General features: G+C 38.1%; 1 protein-coding gene across 1 annotated transcript in view; it reads right to left on the bottom strand.

Annotated features, from left to right (window-relative positions):
• Skap2 (src kinase associated phosphoprotein 2) overlaps positions 1 to 25,394 on the bottom strand; it is a 159,589-nt gene that overhangs the window by 118,371 nt on the left and 15,824 nt on the right. The window contains exon 4 of the mRNA XM_057786131.1: positions 22,932 to 23,039. Coding sequence (XP_057642114.1) covers positions 22,932 to 23,039 — 108 coding nt within the window. The remainder of the gene's footprint in view (positions 1 to 22,931; positions 23,040 to 25,394) is intronic.

Raw genomic sequence — 25,394 nt, 5'->3', positions numbered from 1 at the left:
TTGTTGCTGACCGCTGGCTGAACCCTTCCTGATGAGCGCCATCACCATTAGCCACTACTCAGTGTACTCCATCAACCAATGGCAACAGCAGCGTGCTACAGCTCAGGCTACAAGAAATTGATCAAACAGGGTAATGAGACTATTTCTTCACGGAGGTTATTTTAAATGAATATAAATATTTTCTTTCTACATAATTTGCCACTGAAAGGTCACTGAACTCTCCGTGATTTCAAAGAAAAATGCTCTACTGTCCCCTTTACATATCTGAGTTTGAGATAAAGGCAACAAACAATCCAAGGCATTTTTTGGTATTAGAGGCAAATTCTAATGAGCTGGCATTTGTGACAACAGATGAGTTGTGATATCTAAACTTCACGTTAAATTATAGCTAAAATCAGATAAAATGATACTCTCTACAAATACAAAACTGATCATGATTTACCAATTAAAAATACTTACGAGCACATTTTTGTTTAAAGAAAGCACAATTAATCTCTAACATGGGTGATTCTGAGAACAAGAATCATATGTATGTCTTCTTAGCTCATTATTAAAATTTGATATAATTGTTGTGAATTATTCAGTGAAGAATTCATTTTTCTATAGCCCACCTCCTTCTGCTAGGAAGTAGAATAAAAAGCCTGCTAACCATTCTAGTCAGCACGTGAATTACTTCACTGACATTTGATTTAGCTCGTCTTACAGAGTGATATTCACTGCTCCTTTTCCTCACATATTTAGAACCAAAGGAATTATTAACAACTGGACTTTAACATCGCATCACAACCAAATCACATCAATTTAGCTGCGCACTTTGCCTACATTCTGAAAATGTTCTTCAAAGTCAACTTTGTAATTATTGCTTGCTAGCATGGTGATATGAAAATAATACCCTCTAAATCAGTTATGAGTTTCAAATATCCTATGCCAGCAACTAAAAGGATTCAAGGGACACATTTCTAGCATCGCTATCCTTTCATTATTATGAAGCAACACAAATTACAAAATTAAAAACTCAAACTCAGGAGAAAGAATTTCATATGAATGAGAAACTCTAAAAACTTTCTTAAAAATATGTATATCTTGTTCCATGATGAATTAATATAACTGTGATCAAGTAAATCCCTGCCAAAATGAGATGCCTTATACAAAGACTCCTTGAGAGTTTAAGACATTAATTTTACAATATTTACTTTAGAAACAAATATGTCTGCTTTACTATGTAATATGAAAAATGGCTTAAGTTTATACAAATACATGCCTGGACATATCTTTTCAATTACTGATTACTCAGACTGAACTTATAATAATTCTTTTGATTCTGATTTGTTTATGTGTGTTATTAGACATGAAAGTAAAACCCCTCATCTATAAAACAAAACAAAAAATATAAACAAATATTCATTTTAGAAATATAGATGAAGAAAAAGACAATAATGCAGATGTTAGAAGGCTATCTGCATACTGACAGATTTCTAAATATTCATGTTTGGGTCATGATGGAAATGAAAATGGGATTTTAAACACACACTCAAATAATTTGAAAAACCAATGCACAGGCTTTGAATGAAACAGAAAACCTCTACCATTAACTTGAAATTAATCTGTCTTGAAAGGAAGAGCTACTGAAGAATTCAACAGAATCAGCACAGGCAACAGAATCCCCAGCTGACACATAGAATCTGTTTTGGTGTGCTCCATTCTTTCACAAGAAAGCCTTGCTGTGCTCTCATAAATACCAAAGAAGATTCTCGAAATAATAATCAATAATTACTTGAAAGAAAACCAGGCTCAAATAGCAATAAACCGCCTAGAAGCTGTCTAACAATATGATAAATTCATATTGTTTATAGCAACCACAAAGAACCAATATAACTTCTGGTGCCAAGGAGCCAGATGGTACTGCTGGAAAAAATTAAGTCTACAGATTGGCAGCTCGACCCTGTGAGTATTGCCCAAGGGAGGACAAAGTGGAAGAAGAGCGGGAGGTTCAGTGTGATGGGGATAAATCAATTACTACCAACTACTACCTCCTTCCTATGAAACCCTAATGACAGGTTCTAAATACCATGTCAGTGAGCTGTTTCGGTTTACATGGTCCAGGCATTACTTGGGAATGATCAGATACATAAGACAAAAAGCGGAACATAATTTTAGTTTTCATCACTGGCCAAGCAATGACTAAAAATTTGACCCAACCTAGAAAATCCATATACAATAAACGCTAAAGCATTTTTGTAGAGCTGTTGAGAGGGATGTATCTTTTTTTCCTACCTTCTCTCTTGTTTTGTATATGATGATGGCATTTGCTAAATTTTGTATATTTTCTCTGTATTGCTTTTTTTTAGGTTTTTTTTTTTTTTTAAGTTTTTCCAAGACAGGGTTTCTCTGTGTAGCTTTGGAGCCTGTCCTGGAACTTGCTCTTGTAAACCAGGCTAGCCTTGAACTCACAGAGATCTGCCTGCCTCTGCCTCCCAGGTAGTAGGACTAAAGGCTTGGTTAATTTGTTTTTAAGAGCAAGAAGTGAATTTATATATAAAGCTTCTGGAAAAGTATAAGAATCAGAGGCACATGCTAATCTACCTAATGTTCCCCAAACCTAACAAGCCGTAGGACAGGGCACACCTCACAACATGCTGTCCAATGTGCTACCCGAATCCCTGACACAAGCCCTAATAAGCACAGAGCTAGAAATCTAAGAGGATGTGCTCTACCTAGACCATGCCTAACTTTCCTCACCTAGCGAAACTGTGCACATACACTTCACGTAGCTTGTCAGAAACACGTGAAATTTTAAGCAGGCATCAACTTCTTAAGTCTCCCTGCCCTATGTCTGTGGGACAAATAGTTGTTCAACCTTCATGTTGCTGGACTAACTAAATAACAAACTAGTAATGTTTTTTACAGTCTCGGGGGAATTCAGCTAATTCGCAGAAGTATTTGTATTCATACAGGTAAGTAGTTTTGTATATGCATGAAGATTAATAAAAACATACAGATAAAGGAAAAGCAGTTCATGCAAAACAGAGCACAAAATATCTATTGTAGTAGTTATGAACTAGAGGAGCTATGGGATACAAAGTCCAACCACAATTCCTATACAGAATAAGCTTACCTCCCACAGGCTATTATCGTACAAAGGAAAACTACAGATAACATATTATAATTCCAATAGCTGGAACTCAAGGCAACAACATTAATATTTAAGTTTTCTTTCACTATAAGATAGTCATGATACAGACTTCTTTCTTCTTAAAAACTCAGATATTAAAGAAACTTATTTTTAAAATAAGGAGTTATGGTCACAAAAATATCTTCCATCTATAAAACAAAATCCATTAATAAGTTCTTTTTAACAGAATGTAAAAAAATATCTTAAGGTTATTCTACAGTAATTGTGTACTATCGTTTTCTGGTTAAGTCTACAAATAGTCCACCAAACAAAGGACATTCTGAATGCCAAGATCAGCCCATTTTAACATGTTTAGCATAACTATAACAAAATAACCCAGCTAATGAATCAATGGTTTAAGGTTCATTTTTATCAGATATATATGCCACTGGTTCATTATCCCCTATTGCCCAACAGAGACAGAAAGCTAAACACATTTCATCCAAATAAGAGACTATGGCTGGTGCATGTCAACTGTAACACAGACCTGCCTGGTGAATGCTAAGTCATAAAAATAACTGCAGGTTATCAACTCCCCTTTCAGCTATTATAATGTAACATAATTAAATGTAATATTGCCCAACATAACTTAAACTGTCTATGTTCAAGCATGGATTAAAAATTCCAGAGGAAAAAAATGTACAAAAAACTAGTCAAACATTCAACTTAGTCACCTTGCAACATTGTAATACCTAAGAACTATTTTGTACAGGACAGGACAAGTCCTATCTATCATGTTCTTATGCTTACTATAATCTTATAAGATACTATAATTACCATTATTTTTATAAATTAAGAAAATAAGTCATAAAGAAAAAAATGACTTTTCCAAAGTCACAATGTCAATCCAGGACTAAATCGAACTGCTTATGTTATAATAATTTATTCACTTAACCACCACCGTACAATTTATCCTTGAACTAATGAAATGCAAGGTTTAGCTTCTTTGAGAACCTTGAACATACAGCATGCAAATACTGGGAAGTATATCTGGTCTGCTTTAAATATGGTTTGATGTTGTATAAGCTGCCAGTACAAAACACAATGATATAACATGATACCTGAATTTCAAGGAGAAAAATAATTAGACAATAAAAACAAAAAGGAAAGAAAAACCTAAGATCAGACCAACATTAAGATGAATGTCAAAGCTACCACAATAAAATGTATTCCCCTGACTATATAATTACATCAAGTGAAGATAATTAATGACTTCTAAAATTCTGTAAATTGGGATCATAGCTGAGCAACAAAAGCCGCAGCTCTCCTGGCTCACCCGTGAGGAAAGCTAAGGCAGATGCCCCTGTTCTGCACATCTCAGTCTGTCTCCGACTACAATCTCTAGCAAGCCCTGTCTTTCTCATCACAGCCAACAGGTTAAGGCAAATAAACCAGTGACTTGTCATAGCTCTATCCCACATCTCTGTCTTGCTCTCAAAGAACTTGGACTAACTTTCCCAATATTCCTTCAAGTTTAACAGAGCCAATCTTTCTTTTCCACTTCCCCATTTGTTTGTTACAGATGGTATTCACTTCCTCAAGAGAAGAACCTAAGGATCCCACGCAGTCATTAAGTCTGTCCTGGCTTGTCTTTGTCACTGTGATAAAATGGCATGACCAAAATCAACCTGGTAAGGAAGGGTTTATTTCATCTTGCAAGGGAAGACAGGACAGAAACTGAGGCAGAGACCACAGAGGAGCAGGGCTTATGGCTTGCTCCCCACCGCTTGCTCAGCTTGCTTTCTTCTATCACTCAGGACAGGCCCAGGGGTATAGCACCATCCCCACTGGGCTCTCCAATATCAATCACTAATCAAGAAAATGCCCTACAGAATTGCTCACAGGTAGTATGATGGAGGCATTTCCCCAACTGACATTCTGTCTTCCCAGATGATTCTAGGCAACCTGAAGGCTATCACTATCTTTCTCCATATCTCTCAAGGCTCTCACTGCCCCCTTGTCTCTACACATTACAAATTACACCGAGCAATGATCCTCAGCTGGGTCTTTCTCAGATCTTTGCCTCGAAGAAGTGCACCAGCCCACATCTTTCTTTTTCCTTCTCCACGCCCAGCTGTTCTGACACAACGAACTAAATTCTGTGTTTTTTTCTTTTGTGTGTGTGTGTCTTGTTTAAAGTGGAAGAAATTTAATAGCTCAATAAAATCAATAAAAAATTAATGTAAAAAAGAGGGAAAATACATAGAAAAAAATAAAGTGCTAGAAATTGAATTTAGGTCCTCATACTGTTAGCAAAGCACCCTACCACTGTGCCATAGCCTAGTCCAGTATTATTTGTCTTCTGATTCATTCCTCACAACCCTGGCCTCTCCTTATTTTAGCTCATATTTCTTCATCAATCTTCATTCTTTATTTATTTGGTGGTAATTTAACCAATTATGACTTTTGATAAATAAAACAACTGGTGATCCAAACTGAAAGACATAAGATAGATGTCACGTGGTCACAAGTACCTCTTTGTCTCTGCTGAGAAAGAACTGGAATCATCTTCTGAGGAACACCGAGACGGCCTCCAAACCCTGTAGGCCACTCTCACACAAAGCAAGCTAGTCCTCCATGCAGACACAAGCCTTGTTAAGCCACTCATCCTCTCAGGAGTCAAAAGGCCCTTCCTCCAGTTCTTCTGGCTAAAATAAGATGTATGATCTGCCTCTCAGTAGCAACCCAAAACGACATTGTAGTCAGTGCTCAGAAAACACATCCCAAATTTCTCTGCTGTCCGGTACTATAAAAAGAGGTATATATGAACACAGATGATGTATGAGCAACACAACTGTTTTCCCAACTTGGAATAAGAGAACAAGGGCTGAGAGGTAGTGGAGCACGGGAGGATAAGTGCTGGAAAGACATCTAAAAAGAAATAATAATACAGTACAAACTCAGAGCCACCACTTTGTTCTTTTTTCTAAGAGGAATTTTTAGTGCATCGACACAAATTTCCAAAAAAAAAAAAAAAATGAAATCATGATTTGGCCAAATAAGCTATACCTTTAAACTGAATTTGGAACATGGCCTAACCAGTTTGAGACCTCTGTCCTACACTCTTATACTGTCTTAACTCCAAACCAAATCATCAGAGAGTTGTATTTCTAGGCCAAGAATTTACAAATCTGTTTGTTTTTTTTGGTTTTTCGAGACAGGGTTTCTCTGTAGTTTTGGAGCCTGTCCTGGAATTAGCTCTGTAGACCAGGCTGGCCACGAATTCACAATCACAAGGACCCACCTGCCTCTGAGTTCATGAGTGCCAGGATGAAGTGTGTGTGCACCACCCCTAGCTAAGAATTTACAAATCTTTTCAGTAGAGGATCAGACAAGAAACGCTCTAAGCATTGTGAGACATATGGTGTTTGTTGTGATTATCATTGTGCGTGGCTTAAAAGTCAGGATTATCATGACAGAAAATGTCACTATGCCATTCCATTGTTTTGTAAGCATGAGAGGAATACTCACATAAACTAAGACAGCTATCGTGTCGCTAGGCAATACCCTCCTACAGCACCATCATATATGTGGTCCATCATTTACCAAAATATCACTGTGAGGGGCACAACTATTCTTAATGCTGCTGCTGTGACCCGAAAACAAGCGAAGAGAACATGTAAAAAAAATAGCTTAGCTGTGCTCCATTTTAAGAAATCGTCTGTATATAAATAGTGACTCATCAGACTTGTCCCATGGCTTATAGAAGCCAAGCCCCTGATTGTCCTACACTGTTCTGCTTCATATTTGAGCTAATGGGCCTTTTAAGAAGAAACTCCAAGTGTTACTGACCCGAGAATTTTATCTACTATGAAACCTTCATGACAGCCCTAAACATGGCACCATTTTTTTAAGCTTCCTTACAAGAATTTCACTTGATCCTGGTCCTACTAAGAGCTATATCTCTTTTGAATTACTGATTTATTTTTATGCAAAGAACACTAAAAATAATATACTAGATCAGTTTTCTATCTTTGCATTGACTCATAGAAACCTCAAGGCCAAGCAAGCAGCTCCCCTCCTTGCAGAGCTGGAGTCCTATGGGGTACAGTGAAGCCATGGAAACTGACCCGCCTCCCAAGTTCTGCCACTCCCTGCCCCTCATCTCCTACCTCACTTTGACCTTGGTATAATATATGTGTCTTTGGATCTTTTGATGCCTCGGTTGATTTCAGAAAACAATATAAATTGGAAAAATAAAATCAAAAGCAGTCCTAGAGGCTGGAGAGCTGTCAGCAGAGCTCACCTGCTGCCCTTGCAGAGAAGCCAGGTTCAGTTCCTGGCACCCACACTGTTCCCAACCTTTCTTCTAAGCTACGCGGGCACCAGGCACTTAGGTGGTGAACACAGCAGGTAAAACCCTCAGACACATAAAATAAACAAACAGACAGCAATCCTAATCAGGATCGATCACATTCAGAATAGTCTAAAATTCTAATTTAATTTATCTCTAATTGCCACAGTTCTGCATTTGTGTCAGTGCCAAAAGCTAAGAGTGATGCTTCCCACCACATACTGCTAGAAAGAGAAAAACAGCCAAACAGCAGTTCAGTTGTCTTCCTGTTTTGTTTTGTTGAGCAGGGTCTAGCTCAAACAGCCCTAGCTGGCCATGAACTTAGGGCAACCTTCCTGCCTCTTAGCACTGGCACTACAGGCTAGTGCTGTGATATGAAGTGTAAAAAGCAAACAAGCATGGCCAAACTGAAAGCCGGCCCTCAGGGAAGGTCTGAAGGTTTCACAAAAATAGCCAGGCCGGGGAGGAGCTCAGCCGAGCCCTTGTCACATGCTTTCGGGGCCCCAGACTGAATGTGCAGGAGGGCAGTACATACATACACACATATGTGCCCATACAGACGCAAAATGAATCAGTCTAGACAGCCTTACTTTTTTCTTTTGCCTCCAGCTACTCCCTATATAAGTCATTTATAATTTTCGCATATAACATTATTCTACGCCACTGCTTCAGAAACAATATTCTCTGAAGAGCTTGAAAGACACACTGCTGACTAAGCATGAAAGAGCTGTGCACCATCTACCTCGGTCACGGTTCTCTTCTCTGCACAGCTTTGACAACCTCTCTGTTTAGCTATTCTTTCAGATGTCTACCCCAGAGCAGATTTTTGGTTCTGCCTGCTCTGAACTGCTGCTTCTTTGCTTAAGAGTGTCTCAGTTTTCCTTCTAACGATGGTACCTCTCCCAGTTCCTCATGCAGTTCCTGCTGGGCTGAAATGGGACACTGACCCAGTCCCGGCCCATTAAAGCATACCACATACAAACACACCATAGATATGGACTCAAATTTAACACAGAAGCCAAGGCATAGACTTCAACAATAGCAGTTGAGAGATTTCTCTTTGCTTGGAACTGGTAAGCTAGTAGAAAATATCTAAGAAGCTGTTGGAGGCTGTTAGAGATGATTTTTGCTACAACATCCTATGGGAACAGTCTCCTACAGGAAGTTAGATCTAGAAAAGCAGGATGTGAATCAGAACGTTTACCACAACCGAGTTCCTACCTGGATCTAGGTAGGTATGAAGCAAAATCCCAAGTGTATCCTTCTCTCATGAATAAAATAATACAGAATTATGTTTGCTTTTTGGTCTTTAAAGTCAGTGGGATATTTTATTAATCATCTTACTCTCCTCAGCCTACCCTTACAGTAAAACCTACTGAATTAAACTTTTATTCCATATAACACTCTGCCTAAAATGTACAACACTGTTACTTTTTCTTACTACCTATATTTTTTAAAAAATCAATTCCTTATCTCTTCTAAGGCATATTTTCTTTTAGAAAAGAAATCCTATTCTAAGCATATTAGATGTTTGCAGCATACATATATTCCAGGAAATAGGTCCCAGGGTACCAATACCAAAACAAGTCCTATTCAATGAAAGAAATGTATTTGTATTTCTTTTCCCCATGGTAAAACATTTTGCTAGTTCTTGATATTAAAATATTATTTTTATTAACCTCTGTTAGTGTTAAAGAAAGTGATGAAGAGGTTCAAAAGAGAACAGCTCACAAGCAGTATTAGGAAGTAGGGAGGAGCTTCTGCAGACAGTCACACACACTGGAGCAAAACCACGCCACTGAGAAGAAACTACTTTCTGACCATCTCTAAGTATGATGCTTTATGCTTCTGTATAGGTAGGAAAAAGAACTAGATGACATTCAAATTAACATTATCTTTTTCTCTAGATGCTGCAAATGAAAAGCTTTGAGACTCCCCATCCCTTGGCTTTCATATGAAAATATAATTAAATATCTAATTATAACTTTGGAACCTGAATATATATTTGACAATAAATGTGAAATTACAATCCCTAAAGTTTTTCCACAGTGAAAATAAACTTCATATTTAAATTGAAACATAATTATGACTATGAGAGAAAACACAGAAAAAGAGACAGAACTCAAAAAAAAAAGAAGAATTTAATATTTTAGCATTCTTGTGATAATCCTCTCTGAGACTAGTTTCCCACCTCTTTTCCTAAAATCACAAACTAACACTTTTGTGAACCAATAAACATCAGTTACTAGGGCAGGGGTGGTTATGCACTTAGATGAAACGGATGTTACACTGCTGGTAATGCTTCTGCTGCTCACTCTGGATTGTTCTATCTACATTGTCACATGCAGCTCACAGAGCAGGTCCAGCCTTCAGACCACACACTGAACAGTGATATCCCAGCAAATTCCCATTACGTTTCTATGTCACAGGTCCCTTCCCTGACAAGCTTGCTCAGCTTGATAACTGGTGATTGAAGGAGACACCTCCGCATCCTTACAAGGATGAAAAGATCAGTACAAAAAGTCAAACTTACTTTCTTTTTTGAAAGTTAAAGGCAGCAACAACTTTTTCAAAATTATGATTCCAGTATGCCTCTGTAATAGAGCATGACAACACCTTGCCCAGAGAAACACTACGTTTGCCACACAATCTGCAGACTACATGCTCTCAGAAATAAAGTATCCAAGTAAAACAGAAGTACAGGAACCTTGTGTTTATATTTGTAATGCAGCAAACAGTTGCTTTGACAAGTCACAAACATGACAATTCTAGAAATGAGAGCAGTGATATAAAGCACACGGGAAAGCAGGGATTATTTACAGCCCTACAGTCTCTTACAGCAGAACTCAGTGTTTCAGTAAATCACTTTAGCCTCAAGTCAAGAAAATCTTTTTTAAAAACAAGTAACACGTTAAAAGTCTATTAGATTTCCTAGGCATGACACTAAATGCATAAATAATACAGGCAAACAGATAAATTAAACTTCATTAAAAATTTCAAAATTCACCAAGCAGTGGTGGCACACACTTTTAATCCCAGCACTCAGGAGATAGAGACAGGCGGATCTCTGTGAGTTCGAGGCCAGCCTGGCCTACAGAGCAAGTTCCAAGACAGCCAAGGCCACACAGAGAAAACATGTCTCAAAATAAATAAATAAATAAAAAACTTATGTCCCAACTATATCAACAAGAAAGTGAATTGTCAATCCAAGATTTAAATACAATATTTTCAGAGCATATATATATATATATATATATATATATATATATATATATATATATACATACACACATACACATACATACAGGACTAGTATTTTAAAAATATAGAAATCAATAAATTTTTACCTCTCAGGAAAAACAATATAAACAACCCAGAACTTGGCAATAAAAGAACAACCTATTTTTGAAAGTGAGAAAGTAACATGATCGGCATTTATCAAAGACATACAAATGGCCAACAAATGCAAGAAAGGCTAGTCCACATCAGTAGTCACCAGAAGAGAAAGCAAACCAAACTACAATGAAACAGTTCTTTACTTCCACTAAGAATGCTGCAATCACGTGGGCCCGGAGTGGGGTCCCAAGCCTTTAAATCCAGAGCTCTGAAGATAAAGGGAGACTGTCGGCTCTGAGTTCAAGGTCAATCTAGTCTACAAAGTGAGTAAGGCAGCCAGCACTGTGTTGAGAGACCCTGCCTCAAAAATAAAAACAAACAAACAAAAAGATACTAACAACTGTAGGGCAGTTGGAGGGAAAGCAAGAGCCTCATACACTGCTGGGAGACAAAGAAAGCGGTACAATCATTTGGGAAAAGTCTGGCAATTAAAAAAAAAAACAAATAAATCTACATGTATAAGTTACTTTACGTATATCCTCAGAGAAAGGCAAGCACGCATGCATACAAAAAGTCATTCAGCTATTCACAGAAATGCTATTCATAACAGCAAAAGAGAGGAAACAACTCAGATGTCCACTGACTGGTGAACAAACAACAGTGGTGTGCACACGGTGATCTAGCTCAGGGCCAAACAGGGGATGGATAACTGACACCCGCGGCAGCAGGCAGGAGCCTTGACAACACTGTTAAGAAAAGGAAGCCACATGTTACACAACTGCATTCATATGAATTATTCACATTAGAAAACTGCATAGAAATAATAAAACACATTTATGACTAACTAGACCCAGGAGGGTAAGGGAGGAGACCAGGCTGGACAGTGTCCACTCATGGCACAGGGTTTCCTTTTGTGGTGATGAAGATGTTCCAACATTACTGAAAAATATTTACATAACTCTGTAACTGAATAAAAAAGAGGCTCTGGAAAAGCAGTTCAAAAATGGAACTACACCAGGCATAGCAGCACTTGGAATCCTAGAACCTGGGAAACAGAGGCAGGAGGATCATGAGTTCAAGGCCAGCCAGGGCTACATAGTGAGGTTTTGTCTCAAAATGGGGGAAGTGGCTTCATGTAGCTAAAGAAACACAGCTTTTTTTCTAAGGGTTCAAGTGACCAAAAATGTACTGGGAGCATAGGTAGGTGGGTGCACAGAGGAATGTTTTTACCTATAGAGATGCCAGGTCACATGTACACATAAAGCCCCTTAACTGCATTTCTTTTCAATGACAAAAATCAGTATAACAAATACCTATACAACACTGGGTGGTCTGAATGAAAATGGCCCCATAGGATCATAGGGAGTGGCACTGCTACGAGGTATGGCCTTCAAGTGGGTGTGGTCTTGTTGGAAGAAGTGTGTCACTAGGGGTGGACTTTGAGGTTTCAGATGCTCAAGCCAGACCCAAGGTCTCTCTCACTTCCTGCTGCTTATGGATCCAGATGTAGAATTCTCAACTACTTCTCCAGCACCATGTCTGCATGCATGTTGCCATCCTTCCCTCCATGACGATAATGGACCAAACTCTGAACTGTAAACCAGTCCCAGTGCAATGTTTTCCTTTCTGAGAGTTGCTGTGACCATGGTTTCTCTTCACAGCAATAGCCACCCTAAGACAAACACAGTTCTCACACTTTAATGCATACCTGGGGATAGAGTTAAAGAGCTACTCCAGGATCAGTAGATTCGGTGGGGACAGCAGCTCTTCCAGGCTCCTCCGTGATACTGCTGCTGTAGGATTGCTGAAGACACACTGAGAAGGGACTGATAGGAAACTCCCTTCTGATGGAGGAAGGTGATTGGTTAATTAAAAAAGAAACTGCTTGGCCCTCATAGGTTAGAACATAGGTGGGTGGAGTAAACAGAACAGAATGCTGGGAGGAAGAGGAAGTGAGCTCAGATGCAGGGCAGCTCCTCTCAGAGCCAGATGCCATGCAGCTCATCGCCAGGGCAGACGCAATGAAGCAAGCCGCCAGGTCAGACATGCTGAATCTTTCCCGGTAAGACTGATGCTACACAGATTATTAGAGATGGGTTGATCGGGATATAAGAATTAGCCAGCAAGGGCTAGAGCTAATGGGCCAAGCAGTGTTTAAAAGAATACAGTTTGTGTGTTGTTATTTCGGGGCATAAGCTAGCCAGGCGACCAGGAGCTGGGGCGGCAGGAACACAGCCCGCAGCTCCCACTACAGAATGGTGCCCGATGTGGTAGCAGCAATTTCTTGGGTCTGCTCCGCTTGCTAGAGGCAAGCAAGCGCTCTCATCTAAGAAAGGCTTCCTGACTCAGCTTTAGCTGCAAAACCCTGCAGCTCATTAAGAGGTCCTGCCACGAAACACTTAAATGGTATTGATAAAAACTGACTGCATGCTTGTTTGTTTTCAGCCATAGCAGGAAAAAAGTTGTGCTGTTTTAAAATGCCGGCTTTGTGGGCCGTCCAGCCAGGGCAAACTCTGACTTTCAAGCAGGGGGTCCTGACTATGGAGCTTTTGAGTGTTGCTTAATACTGCTGCAGCTTGCTTGCTGGCAAGGACCTTGAAACATTGTAGAGTTGTGGTGATGAACAGGGCTCTGGCGGGTACTTCAGCCACATGGTTGGAATGGCAGAAAGCTAAGGAATAAGCTGGATCCAGCCGTCGAAGCCATGGCTTTCGTCCTACTGATATTGCTTGGTAAATTAAAGACTCATGTGGTCAGAAAAAGAGAGATATATAGTAAAGAGAGATTCAAAGACAAAGAAAACTTTAAATGATTTACAGTGTGTTTAAAAATATATGCAGGCTAAAAGTTAAAGTTCTTAAAAGTAAAAAAACAAAAATAAGGAAGTAGTTGGGTGTGGTAGTACACACCTTTAACCCCAACACTTGGGAGGCAGAGGGAGATTGACCTCAGTGACTTCAAGGTATGGCAGTACACACCTTTAATCCCAATGCCTAGGAGGCAGAGACAGACGGATCTCTGAGAGTTCAAGGACAGCCTGGTCTACAGAGTTATTCCAGGACAAATATATACAGAGAATATAAAATATAAGTAAAAATAAACGAAATAGAGATTAAAACAAAGCCACACAAAGATGGAAAATGCAATGAGAATCTTGATACTATATGCTATTATGCTCTGTTTGAATTGTTTGAATGCTGAGGAAGGAGCAACAGCTGCTAAAAGATATTTGTTTATAAATGCTACTGAACTAATCCAACATAGATATTTTGAAAATACCTTGACTTCAGAATTTGGATCTAAGGATATGATACTTTGGAAAAGAGATTCTCCTTTTGTTTTCACAGAGAATGAGACTCTATGGATTGTTTCTTCGATCCCAATATGATAGACCACGCCCTCCTGAAGGATTGCTGTGAACACCCTTAAAAAATTGCTTCGCTCAACTGCCAAGTGAGATGAACCTAGCAGACAGGTTATCCCATAAAAGACCTGAATGACAGCACCCCCATTCAGCAGGAAACAGTTTGGAGAGAAAAAACTGTGCCCATGTTCCCAAATATTGTTTATAAATGTTCTTTTACATTTAAAGAGGGAGATGATATAGATGTAATTTGCATTGATATGAATCTTGGTTTATTGATATAAATTTAAGGTCAATCTTGTTATATGTATATGTATTTCTGATATTGATTAAGGTATTGTGATTGTGTAGTTCGTGTAAAAATGTAATGTATAAGCCGGGCGTGGTGGCGCACGCCTTTAATCCCAGCACTTGGGAGGCAGAGGCAGGAGGATCTCTGTGAGTTCGAGACCAGCCTGGTCTACAAGAGCTAGTTCCAGGACAGGCTCCAAAACCACAGAGAAACCCTGTCTCGAAAAACCAAAAAAAAAAAAAAAAAAAATGTAATGTATATAGGTTGTTAATGGATAATCATCTATAATAGTCAAGTTTGTAGTCATGTTAGATTTTCTAGATGTACATAGATATATTTTAGATAGACATTCTTCATATCTTTCAAAGACTACGGAATATGCTATTTAATGTTTTAATAACTTAGGACTTTTCATAACAATGAGACACTCAAGAAGAAGATGGACATCGAAGAGGATCCTTATGGAGTTTGATAGCCATTTGGGCAAGAAACTGCTCTTGCCTGGACTGTTGCATAAACTGGACACAAAGAACCCGCAGAGAGAGGACTGCTGAACTTGCCTAAAGGTGAGATGATCTTTCGGGGTTCCTGATTCATGAAAGAGTCTGCAAGACATTCTGCAGGACACAGCAGATAGTGACTGAACTGCCTTTGAATTTTCCTGCTTCATGGAAATGTCTGCTGGATACCACAGGCCTGTAGGCCAAAGATGGATGCCCCAACGGTACAGAGAAACTTTGGGTGACTGTCCAGGCAGCGAGATGTCTCTGTCATTTCTAGAGTTTGGAAGTTGCTTATTTCTTGTTTGCTTAGGTAATATTGTATCTTTCTGGAGTCTTTGATGGAGTTGAAGAATAGTTAGTTATAGTTTTCCTTAGTTATGATAAAGATAAAATAGATGTAATATTGTAATTTTTACTTGATAACTGTTTTGTTATATGTAATTTTGCTATGTTAAAGTTAAAGCCTTCCTTTTTTTTTTTGTTTAAACAGAAAAAGGGGAAATGATGGAGGAAGGTGATTGGTTAATTAAAAAAGAAACTGCTTGGCCCTCATAGGTTAGAACATAGGTGGGTGGAGTAAACAGAACAGAATGCTGGGAGGAAGAGGAAGTGAGCTCAGATGCAGGGCAGCTCCTCTCAGAGCCAGACGCCATGCAGCTCATCGCCAGGGCAGACACAATGAAACAAGCCACCAGGTCAGACATGCTGAATCTTTCCCGGTAAGACTGATGCTACACAGATTATTAGAGATGGGTTGATCGGGATATGAGAATTAGCCAGCAAAGGCTAGAGCTAATGGGCCAAGCAGTGTTTAAAAGAATACAGTTTGTGTGTTGTTATTTCGGGGCATAAGCTAGCCAGGTGACCAGGAGCTGGGACGGCAGGAACACAGTCCGCAGCTCCCACTACACCCTTCTCTTTCAGCAGCTATGCACTACTCTACCCTGGCTCTCCACCATAGCCCCTAAAACAAAAGCAGCATCAGCCTAGCTTGGAAAGAAGAAAGGGGAATGGCTGTGCAAATACAAATGATTTTTGTGTCAAAGAGACATGGATTCGAATTCTAGGCTGCCACTCAGTACAAGGCTTTGGGCAAATCCCATAACTTCCCTTTCCCTGTGTTCCCTTGACTACTAGATAGCAATAGTATTATCTATCCCATAAAGATGCTGTTAAGATTAAATATAAATAATGTACCAAAGTGAGCTTGCTGTTAGAGAGTTCTTTGACTTAATTCAACAGGCATTTGATGTTGCCAAGACAATATCCCTGGTATTTGCAATCATCACATCAACAGATTTTTTTCTGGGTTCTCTTGATGACCACCAAACCAAAGGCAAACTCTTTAACGGCCCATTCAGTTCTTCCAGTAAGCCATGGCCTACCTGAAGATCTCCATCACTGCTTCCTCTTCAACCTCACCTCTTTATTACCCAGATAGCCCCAGGCAAAGCATCCCAGTGCTACCTCCAGTTACTAACTCTGCAGTGTTGACAAAAGCATCTGGTGCTCCACGGAGTTCTAAAGCAAGCTCTAGCTCTAAGCACTTCATTATGCAACCAGAAAAGAAAGTCCCCGGCAGACAAGTGATGTGTGCTCGACCATGGAATCATCTTGCGCATGAAAGCTGGTTTCCCCTTTCACCACAAAAGTTCTTTTCCATATCTTTTCCCACTGTCACCAGCAAACTTCAAGATCCCAAGAGCCGGGCGATGGTGGCGCACGCCTTTAATCCCAGCACTCGGGAGGCAGAGGCAGGCGGATCTCTGTGAGTTCGAGACCAGCCTGGTCTACAGAGCTAGTTCCAGGACAGACTCCAAAGCCACAGAGAAACCCTGTCTCGAAAAAACAAAAAAACAAAACAAAAAAAAAAAAAAGATCCCAAGAAATTTACTGAACAACAAGGCATAAAGTTAATACTTGGGTTTATCTGCCATGATACTGAAATGTATGACCAATCCAGTCAACAAATTAGAAGGTAAAATCAATGGAAGCAATTACGTGCCTTGGCATAGATCAAATCAATGGAATATTGTTAATAAATAGTATTTACTATCTTTGGAATCTTCCTTAATCTGGATTGTCAATGACATTATTTTAGGTGATTATCACCTCTTCTCATCTCAATTATATATATATCCTTCATTGTTCTTTTCTTCATGTATGGTGCAAATAACTGCTTATTTGTTGAATTAAAAATGGATTTTTTTGTAATGCTGAGCTTTCCAACTTTGCGATCTTTCTTACTTAACCTATCTTGCTACAATCATTCACCCACTTTGTTTTAGTTTGATAATGTGTCCCATTAAATAGCGTAAAAACTTAGAAAAACGTTCTTTTTCTTTTATCCATTGTGTGTGTGTCAGCCCAATGTTACTATCAGGAATCACCTTCCTGCAGTCTTCTACCCTATTCAGAATCTCTAAAGCAAACTCAAAGCTCAATGCTGATAGATTAGTCCTGTCATGATCCTGCTCTGGGGATCCCACCTCTGCCTTCCTTTCCAGGCTGGAATTACAGGCAGGCCATTACAGCACCTGGCATTTAGAAGAATTGTGGGTGTCCAAACTCCTGTCCACATGCTTGCATGGCCAAATGTTTAATCACTGAGCCATCTCCCCAGCCTGAGAAAAAATGGTTTTTATTGACATTTGTTTTTATCCACTCATACTTTGTACCATAAAAATATTACACATCTGTGTGCTTTCAACGCCAGTCACACAATCTATGTCTTTGGGGTTAAAAAGATATCCTCTAGGGCCGGGGAGAAGGCTCAATGGGAAGGGACACTTCCTTCCAATGCTGTTGACCAGAGCTCAATCCCTGGAGCCCATATGGTAGAAAGAGAGAGCTACTCCGGCCTCCACGCCATGCATGGCATACACCCTACCCCTAAATAGACACAAATAAATAATTTCTAAACAAAATTATGTCTTTTACTTAACAATGTCCTGTAAGATATGTAGCCAAACTACAGTCCCTTCCCTTCTACCAATGCTTAAAATTGTTCTATGCATATAAGAGAAATAACTAAAATGATCACTGTTCCTATGTTGCTAAAGAAACAATACAATCTAGTAATTTTAAATACTGAAAGAACAAAAATTTAAACATAATAAAATATTAATATGTATTACATACACAGGATAGGTTCAAGCTAAAAGTCAACCTCTTAGGAGACAAGCAATGCTAGTCACATACTTAAAGTCCTTGGTTCAATCCCCAGCTGATCACTAAATTCTCATATTCATAAAAAAATACAGTTTTAGATATCAAAAGCACATGTACTATGGTAAAAACAAAACAAAACAAAAACCTAAACAGCTATCTTAAAGAAATTTTCTACTAGTTATAAACATTGTTTCATAGTCTAGGGACACCCTGAAAAGAGTACAGCAACTACTGCTTGACTTTTATAAGAACTGACTAGTGCTGCAACTGATTCTCATGTGGACAAAGGTTGTCCTCAAAAGTGTCATACAACTGATGCTGTGCATGCAGATGGGTTTACATCGAAGCTCACGTTGTTAAATGAATGTGAAAGTTCATCATTTATACAATCCTACATAGATCCTTTAAAAACCTTTAATTACAGTTGTGTGCATGTGTACACGCATGAGCGCCTCGGCACCTGTGAGGTCAGAAAACAATTCATAGCAATCAGGTATCTCCACCATGTGGATTCCTAGGATCAAACTCAGATAATCAGGCTTGGCAGCAAGTGCCTTAACTACTGAGCAATCTTGCTGGCCCAGAACATCACTTTTTTAAGCAATCTTTTAGAACAAGTAGCATGCATGTTTTATCATTTTTATATACTTCAGCTTCTTAAGGGACGGTTTATGAAAAAAGAAGAAAATGAAATTTGCTGTCATAAATTATGACCAAAATAGTTGAGCCATTTTCTTATTTTCTATTCCAAGTTTTAAGGAACAGACCTTTTCCTAGACAAATATTAGCACATATGAGTGCATATGCTCAGAGTGGCCCCTGCTCAGGGCTCTCCATCGTCCATTTTACCAGGAATTCTAATTAGGAAGAGGCACACAGAGATTCCTCTCTTAGCTTCCCTACATTCTCACCCTAGAGGTTCCAGAATCTTATCCATGAAGAGATTATGGTCCAGCCCTCACTCAGATTTGTAACAGATGCCCACGGGGACCCTTCGCCCTATCATTGACAGGCAGAGCCAATATGTGTCCTCCAGCCTAGTGAATTCTTCCACCCCCTCGGAGAGCTGCTGTGATGCCGTCTGGTTAGAGGCCTCCTTTCACAAACAATGAAAGTAAATGAAAAACAGCCTCAACGCAGAGCGTGGAAACTCAGTCACTGTACAGTGACTAACAGCCACTGTACACGCACTACTTCAGCGCACAAACACCGCACTGTGTGTTCAATAAGGAGAACCCTTGAAGCTTTTGGCCTAATTATTTCTAACTTTATCTGATCACTGAATGTATATATTAGCACCCCAGCATATCTCCAGCCACAGGATTAGATTAAACTTGTAAGAGTAATCTACAATGATACCAAACAATCATTAACTTGTATCTTTGATCTTCCAATAAAGAAAGACAAGAAGCTCATAAAGAGAAACTGCTCTCTTTTGGATGTTACCATATCAAAATGCAGCTCTGATAGCAGCCATGCGATCATTTATAAATAAAACATAGCCTGTTATTCTTTTTTTAGCATGGCATTTCCTCCTTTTTAGCTGCTGGTCTCAAGATACATTTCTCTTTTAAAAAAAATAAATAAATAAAAGTAAAATGTGTTTCCAAAGAGAGAAAATCACAAAGTACATCTTTATGTTACAAACTATATAAGAATCTGTCACTATTTATGCTACAAGTCTAGTCATCAATAAAGTGCTTTTTTTTCAATGTACCACTCAAAAATCAATTATATCAACTCGTTTGTATAGAGGAAAGAGCACCTTTCACGCAACTACTATTAATGAGCAGACGTGACTATAGAATCTCCATCTGTTTCTCTGACAAAGCTGTGGCTTCTCTGGTCTCTCATTGAAATTCCATTAATCTGGTGTAGCAAGGTCCAATGCGAAAATCAAAACTCCATCTAACCCTTTATCAGCTCTCAATAACCTACATGTGAACTCTGCCTGTTAGCACGCAGCAAGTTATGATTTTGCTATCCATCAGGCAGCTGGCCAATAAAAAAAAAAACAAACCACCAAACAACAACAACAAAAAAAGCAGGCAGGCTGGAAACAGCATGTCTGGCAGGGTTTGAAGATCTTGTTTTTGCTTCTGTTTCAGCCCATTCAGTGTCGATAGGGTGTCTGGACTTGGTGAGACCATGCGTTTTTCTCCATGGCTGTGATTTAATTGCTAGCAGCCATCAAGTCGAAGCATCACTGAAGTGTGTTTGAATTTCATTAGAAGATATAACTTATGCTACTTTCCTACAGTACCTAATAAACCATAAAGAAACCAAAACACATATGGCTTGAGGGAATAACTGGAAAATTAGGTGGCCATTTGGGAACTGGGTGAACTTTTGAACCAGAGGAACAGAGAAAAAGAAATATTAAAGGGAAAGGCAGTCTTAGAATTCAGAGATGTGCAGGTTTGACCTTTGCGATACCTTGAAAATTACATTAACCTATGAAAAATACATTATCATGCTTAGAGTTTATAATCCATCAACATTCAGATACTGCTAGTGCCTACCATAAGGTAAAAGTCAAAAGGACAAAATTACAACCTGACTTGACAAAGGCTGAACTAGCTATAGTTATTATTAAATGCATTTTTGTAATTAGCACATCATTAGACTGATCGTGTAAAGGAAATTATACTCCACAAATCAAAGAGAACACAGACAAAATCTAAGCTGCTTTAAAAAGCAAACTAATGAGATGATATGTTGGCATAAATGTCCAGTAGCTGTCTAAAAATTCGCCTACCATGTAGCAAGAAAATGTAAGGCTGCTGCAATCCTATTACTGACATACCAAAATGAATCATAATAAAAGCAGAATGTCTAATCCGCTTAAGAATTGCTAGAGCTCTAGTAAATAAGCACAGATATTTAACAAAAAACTGGTGCTACACATAAACATGCCATTAAATATCTTTTAACAGGTTTTCATATCAATCCATTTCTTCTATATTTTGATTCTGAAAGCACATGAATGATAATTTTTTAAATTTGCTTTACATTTATTTGTTTACGAGAGTGGTGCATGCATGTACCACAGTACTCATAAGGAGGTTGGAGATCAGCTTGTGGGAATTGGTTCTCTTTCAACCATGTGAGTCCTGGGGATGGAACTCAGGTCTTCAGGCTTGGCAGCAAGCACCTTTACCTACTGGGCCATCTCACTATCCCCCAAAATTATTTATTTTTAAGAAAGAAGACAATAATCATAAAAGTATTCCATAATTCAATAACAACTCACTTATCTAAAATTCATTAGAGTATTTCTATATACTGTTGGATTGTATTTTTAAGTTGCAGATGTTTTATATTCAACATAATGGCCCCTATATATTATTATTTTTGAGAACTTGATAAATCGACATGATGAATATCGTCAACACATTTAGTCTTTTGAATATAAACACTCTGTGTGTATGTGCAGACACATACATGTATGCACACACACACATTTTACAGAGAAGCAAAACAAATCATTGTAATGAGTCTTAAAATAGTACAACTTAAACAATAATTCATTATTTTGCCTGAAAATATTATTTAACCAATTATAAAATGCTAAAGATGAGGACAGAAAGGGTGATGTTTAGTTATGGACAGCAAGTGTGGGTGAAAAGAAATGTGGATCTTTGTAAAAGACAGAAGACAGGAAACACTCTCCCTTTAAAAGCAGAAATTAAATGAAAAGTTAACAGAAAATGGATTCGATTATCACTGCTACACATTGGACAAAGTTCTGGATATAAAAAAGGGTGTTTTGTTCTGAGTCAGTGGTTAGAATGTTTATCACTTATGCATGCACTTGACTTATCCCTGTTCTGCAATAGACATAATTTTATACCTCATAAAAGCAATTTATGTTTCCAAAGGGAATGATCTGGATAACACAGAATGTGGAGTGTTCTGAGGCAGGACGCACATTTTCATTCAGCAACTGTACTTAGAGACGGAGCTGCACAGTTTGATCATCATATGGTGGCAAAAATCATCCTTCATTTCTATGCCTATGTGAGACCACGAGTGGCACAGATTAATATGCACAGCCAACGCACTGGTGTGCATTTTTAATTTATAACTACAGATCACTCTTATGAGGTTTCCAGAATATAGATTCACTTGACTATAAAAAAGGAGGCAATTCCTGTATCCTAAAAATAAGATTCATAACTCTAACAACAGTCCATAGATTTTAAAAATCACTAAAATATAAATAATCAACTCAATTACTAATTCGATTAACACCATACACCATACTATTAATGCATAATATGGTGCAACTTTAAGTGGTAATCAGAAAACTGAAAATGTGTAGTAAAAGGGCATTTGGAAAGAAAAAACCTGTCTCAATATGAGAAGGCAATGTAGAAATAATTGATTTAATATTTTACGAACTCATTTTGTATGAAGTTTTAAGAAAAAATATACCAAATATCTTTTTCATTATTTATACAATAAATAATACAAAAATATCATTAAAGGGCACAATCAAATATTAAGCAAGAATCTGATAATATTAAATTAACCAACAAACTGTTACTAGGAACCTTCCCATAACAATACCAGCACTTGCCTAAAAATTCTATTAGAGAGAATTTCCTTTTACAAAAGAAGAAAGGGAAGAGGAAGAAGCACCTACACACTTAAGAAGCCTCCCTGGGACCACTAGAGAGAGCTCTTCCATTCCTGAAAGGTTCTGTTAGAGATGAGGAACCCTGGCCTGTACGGTCTGCATGCAGCGGTCTTGTATGACAGTGCCTAGGTATATTCTACGGTAGAGCATCACATACCATCAGAGGGGCCATCGTCGTCCTTATCATAGCGTTCTGAGGCTAAGGAAACACTGTCTGGAGGTCCAGCAAAGGGATCATCATACTCATCCCCCTCCTCGGCATCTCCTATAAATGAATCAGAGAAATGCCTTTTAGGATTTGCCCATGGAAAATAATGGTGCGCTGTCAAAAGAAGTCAGTTTTACCATTCAATTTAGTTTCTGAAACAGGAAAAAAAACAAACCATCCTCTGAACTATGTAACACCAGGTTTGACTTTATTTTATATGGATCATGATATATATGACTTAGTAAATATGTTTAAAGGTCAGCAGACAACTGCTTACTTGTGACCCAGAAAGATCCAGTTTCAAGATCAAAAAAGGTTTCTACAAATTCAAAAAACAGAAAAAAAGATTAAACAAGACAAATAAGGTAATCTAACAAAAACTGAAAAGTGGAAAGCACAACAGAGAAAATTCAAGTAATCCCCTTTACCTCCTCAATAACTTGAAAAACCGTAATGAGAAAGTGACTACGTAAAGCCACATGAATGCTGCTTTCATTAAAAGTCACCACAGGATCATATTAGATTAAAAATAGTTACATTTTCAAGAGCAAACTTCATTAGGGGAAAAATGCCTTAAGACTCATATAATCCCTCTAAATTCAAACACGGTACTCTACAAACCCTTCCCATTTTCATGCAGTAGTATGGAAGCCACTGTTTTCAAGTGGCAGCCTGTTCCCTATTTGGTTCCCAAATCCTAGGTTGGTTTGTAGGGGTTTGTTTATCTATTTGCTTTACATATTTAACCCCTATGATAAAAGCTTCTGGGATTTTTTTCCCCATGTACTTAGTTAAAAAGTATTTTAATACTTAAAAAAAAAAACAAATTAACTATTTGCTAAGCCCAGTTATATACACTTATTTTCTTATGAATTAAACAACACAGGAAAACATATGCTTAACAGTGTGCTATTTGTTAATAACTAAAATTATCTGTTTTCAGTTGAAGGAAATTTTGCCAAAAGGATATATAAGTACTCTGGCATCCGTCCAATGGGATGTGTATGCGTCCTCTGACATCCATCCAATGGGATGTATGTGTGCGTCCTGACATCCATCTGATGACATGTGTGTGTGTGCATCCTGACATCCATCCAATGGGATATGTATGTTCATCCTGACATCCATCCAATAGGATGTGTGTGTGCGTCCTGACATTCATCTGATGATGTGCGTATGTGCATCCTGACATCCATCCAATGGGATGTGTGTGTGTGCCATCCACTGACATCCTCTTGATGGCTGCTTCCTATTTTCCTGCACATTTTGAATAGACATTGCCTCTTTCAACACAACATTGTCTATATAATTTAAGAACTAAATGCTAATTTCTACTTCCTTATAATGTTCCTATTCCATGAGCAACCATCATCCTAATCTTCAAAAACGTAAAGATGGTGGCATCCCTCCTAAAGACAAGAGCAGGATACAGACAGCTATCTCATCATCGTTACCAATTCTGTCACTGATACACTAAATATGGTAATATTTCTTCCCCAGTTAGAATTCCAAGGAATGCATACAGATGCTACCAACTCTTCAGATCTCAGCTTTCTTGGGATATTCAAGGTACTTTCCAGAACATTAAACTATTTCTCTTATGAAGAGAGTGCTAATTACAAACATAAAAAGGAGCCTCATGAAAAGCTGCTAAAATACTTTGAGCATGTTCTGATAGTACATGGGATATATACTAAAGACCACAGAATTTTCAGTTACTTTTCACTGCTATGCCCTATTTTTAACGAAGTAAGAATTATTGTATTAATTTTGTGAAGACACTTTACACACTAAAAAATAAAAAATAAACCTTGCTGAATGTTTAAGGTATCAGAATGTTTCATATACATTACCAGAACTTAGCATTTGGTATACCAGGTGCTATAACTACATAAAACAATAAAGTTAAGTAATCCATGAATTCAGATACTTGGGCTTAACTCTCACATTCTATATGAAAATGATCAGATAAATTCAAAACTTCCTTATAGTTTTAAAAATCAAGAGTTTAATTTTTGATGTCTATTATCTATTTTAATATATATGTATGTGACCATATATGCATAAGTTCACATACCAATATATATATTGTATGTATATGTTATATATAACAAAGATTATAAGAACCATAACATCAATAACATTTGATGTAAGAAAATTTTTTCTATAAAAATCTGTCACAGACATGTTGAAGACCTTTTAGTTATGAAAACAAAATTGTCTTCAGCTTCCTTATTGAAAGAATTGATGTTTTAAGTCAGTGTGATATTTGTATTTATCAAAGACAAGCTAAATGAAATATTGCTGTGGGAAAATACTGCTATGGGACTGTCTTCCCCACACCACCACCCTCTGCTCCCAGGAACTGCTCCAATTGTACAGGAATCTATACAGTACCTGTGTGCGGAGTAT

Source organism: Chionomys nivalis, chromosome 1, assembly GCF_950005125.1.
Source record: "Chionomys nivalis chromosome 1, mChiNiv1.1, whole genome shotgun sequence".
Classification (NCBI taxonomy): domain Eukaryota; kingdom Metazoa; phylum Chordata; class Mammalia; order Rodentia; family Cricetidae; genus Chionomys; species Chionomys nivalis.
The sequence above is the reverse complement of the archived record's forward strand: the minus strand, read 5'-3'. Positions and strand labels throughout refer to the sequence as shown.